This window comes from Echinops telfairi, unplaced genomic scaffold (assembly GCF_000313985.2).
Source record: "Echinops telfairi isolate 266 unplaced genomic scaffold, ASM31398v2 ScPeMD7_7469;HRSCAF=8507_0, whole genome shotgun sequence".
In the NCBI taxonomy this organism is placed as follows: Eukaryota; Metazoa; Chordata; class Mammalia; order Afrosoricida; family Tenrecidae; genus Echinops; species Echinops telfairi.
Genome location: NW_022111372.1, coordinates 94,764,679 through 94,768,141, shown reverse-complemented (window position 1 = coordinate 94,768,141; position 3,463 = coordinate 94,764,679). Strand labels below are relative to the sequence as shown.

The window sequence follows — 3,463 nt, the reverse complement described above, 5'->3', positions numbered from 1 at the left end:
TAAAATGAATTAAAATTTCATTTTCTAGCTGTGTGTTACTTTTCTGTTTATGTAGCATGGTAAGAATGCCAAAGAATCCAACTTTACGCTATGCAGATTCTTATAGAATTATAATTTTATTTTTCTTCTTCTTTTCCCTCCTACTTGACTTCAGCCTTTTTATGCTCCTGGTTTCTCCAATTTTGACCCTAAATATAATTATTTGGGACAAACCCACTAGTTTCTTGAGTATCTACAATTCAGTAACTTTATGTTAGATATTTTGGGGGGACTGCTAATTAAACTGTTCTTTCATCTGCTTCCTACAATTAAAAAATGTGTTTTCACTTGTATTCTTCATTCTTATGTGTGTATCATTTTAATGCACATTTTAAGAGGAAGAAGGATAACTATAGCCAATCCACCTACCTTTCAATTCTACCCTCCTGTACTGATTGATTTTCAACCATGTTTCTAGTTTGAGTTTGTTAGCAATATAATTTAAAATTAATATTTTAAAATGCAAACTTGTTAGAACCTCCCTCCATTCACACCCCCATACTTTTTATGGTGAAGTGTGTAGGTGTTTGCTAATAGATCATCACTTTTGCATTCAATAACTTAACAAACTTCCCAATCTTCCATATATTCTTGAAAGTACTTTTAGGACCTCCTAGTGTAGACATTGTTGGAGGGCTTTTGGTCTCTATTCCAACTATGTTCTTCATTATGTAAGAAATTTGGTTAAAAAAATGAAACCACCATAAGTTTAAGGGATGGACCCTGACTAGAGTAAAACAAAGCAAGAGACAAAGATGAATTTTCAGATTCTGAGACTAGAATCCCACCTGTAGTCCTAAACTTCTTGAAACAAAGATTATTTCAGTAACAGGCACATGACCTCACTTGGTGTACCCAGAATGAACACTGTGCTGTGTTCAATGATTGTTGTTGCTAGGTACTATTGAGTCAGTTCTGACTCACGAACCCTCAACAAAACACGGTAGAGTTTGCAACATACTCACAATTGTTGCTGTTTGAGTATATTTTAAGCAACTGTGTCAATCTATTCTGTAGGGCAGAGACTCTCTCCCATTGTGTTTCTTGTCTGAAAGATGAAGCAAGTAATCAGGCCTTACCATTGAAAAATTCTTGAAATCCTGAGGGGAGCCAGTTTTAGGACAAGTCTATTTTAAATAAAACTGGCATGTTTGTGTCTATGAACTTGTTAAGTATTATTATATGATGAGAAGTTGAAAACAAACTATGAATTCGCATACTACTTAATTTCCCATACCAATAGTTACTTCATTACTATCAAAGCAATCCACAGAAATCTTTTCTTGTGCTATAACAACTAGTAGGAGGGGGCTCCAAAAAGTGAATGAAACAATTCCAGTAACTTTTTGTTCCATTTTCCACGAGGATTTTTAAACCTCACTCATTTGTGTTTCATATAATAATTCATTTTCATATCCACTGAGGAAACACCTGATATGACCCATGCACACTTTCCTTTTCCTAGAGTAATGATAGAATTTCCTTCAGTTAATATGCATTACTTGTCTCTTGCTTTTAACCTTCTAAACTAAAAATGTTAAGCTCTTGGCGACCAGGAAACATTGAGTGTATTTCTATGTTCATCACAACTGACCATATTTGGTTCTCTGCAGAGTTGAGAAGCATGTTTAATAAATGTTTTGAACAAATACTAAAAACATCACAAATTATAGATAATTTAAAAGAAAGCTAGATGGTATGTGGAATACATTTGTTATCAAGTAAGGAAAAGAATATTTGTTTCCGGAGGACGTGTATATGAATGTAAGCTTTCATCAAACTGTAAAACTCTGTGGAGACACGTGGTGGCGCTGCAGGATAACTTCAGGGGGAAAAAATCACAGTGGACACAATCGGGCCAATTATTCAGTGCACATCAGTGAACTGGGAGGACAGGAAGAACAGCTACGAGGTGACCCAGAAGCCATTCAACGGAGCTAACGTCTTAGACTCTCAGGATTTGGTGAACAGATCCGAGGCACAACTCCCGCCGCTGCGAGGTGGTGCTGAAGCAGGAAGTCTTTGGAAAAGGCGCTTTGGAGATGGGCGGGCGAGGCATTCTGCAGATAAGGCAAGTCCTGCTTCTCTTTGTCTTTCTAGCAATGTCTCGGGCAGGCTCCGATTTAGGGCGTTTTTCTGTGGCAGAGGAAATGCAGAGCGGAAGCTTTGTGGGCAATTTGGCCAAGGACTTGGGACTGGAGGTGGGGGAGCTATCCTCCCGGGAGGCCCAGGTGGTCTCCAAGGGTAACAAACAACATCATTTGCAGCTAGACTTAAACTCGGGAGATTTGCTCTTAAGTGAAACGCTGGACCGGGAAGCTCTCTGTGGCTCCACCCAACCATGTGTACTGCATTTCCAGGTGTTAATGAAAAACCCCTTGCAGTTTATTCGAATTGAGCTCCAAGTCAAGGACATAAATGACCACTCTCCCGTTTTCCTGGAAAAAGAAATGCTTCTCGAAATCCCAGAGAATAGTCCTGTTGGCTCTGTGTTCTTACTAGAAAGTGCAAAGGATTTAGACGTGGGGGTCAACACTCTAAAAAACTACACCATCAGCCCCAACTCTCATTTCCACGTTAAAATTAGAGTCAACCCGGACGATAGGAAATACCCTGAGTTGGTTCTGGAAAAGGCGCTGGACTTTGAAGCGCAGCCTGAGCTCAGTTTCGTCCTCACTGCTCTGGATGGGGGCTCTCCACCCAGATCTGGGACTGCTTTGGTACGGATAGTTGTTGTGGACATTAATGACAACTCCCCTGAATTTGAACAGACCTTTTACGAGGTGAAGATTCCAGAGAATAGCGTCTTAGGCTCACCGGTTGTGACCCTCTCGGCTTTGGATTTAGATTCAGGAACCAATGGGGAGATAGCATACACCTTTTCCCATGCTTCAGAAGATATTTGCAAGACATTTAAAATCAATCCAAAGTCAGGGGAAGTTCGTCTAACAGCACTGCTGGACTTTGAAACAATTGAATCATACTCAATAATCGTTCAAGCCACAGATGGAGGTGGACTTTTTGGAAAATCAACACTGAGAATTCAGGTCCTGGATGTGAATGACAATGCTCCCGAAGTCACTGTGTCATCAATTACCAGTCCAATTCCTGAAAATTCACCCGAGAGTGTGGTTATGGTTTTCAGTATCCTAGACCGAGATTCCGGAGACAATGGGAGAGTGATTTGTTCTATCCCGGAAGAACTCCCCTTCGTGCTCAAACCGTCGCTTGAGAATTACTACTCTTTGGAAACTGAGAGACCACTGGACAGAGAGGCCAGAGCCGAGTACAACGTCACCATCACCGTCACTGACTTGGGGTCCCCCAGGCTCAAAACCGAGCACACCATTAGGGTGCTGGTCTCTGACGTCAATGACAACGCGCCCACCTTCACCCAAACCTCCTACATGCTGTTGGTCCGCGA

At 41.0% G+C, this 3,463-nt stretch overlaps 1 protein-coding gene across 1 annotated transcript in view; it reads left to right on the top strand.

Annotated features, from left to right (window-relative positions):
• Nucleotides 1-2,061: 2,061 nt before the first annotated feature.
• LOC101655172 (protocadherin beta-11-like) overlaps nt 2,062-3,463 on the top strand; it is a 2,261-nt gene continuing 859 nt past the window's right edge. The window contains 1 exon segment of the mRNA XM_013004670.3: nt 2,062-3,455. Within this exon segment, the coding sequence (XP_012860124.3) occupies nt 2,082-3,455 (1,374 nt within the window). The 5' untranslated portion in view covers nt 2,062-2,081.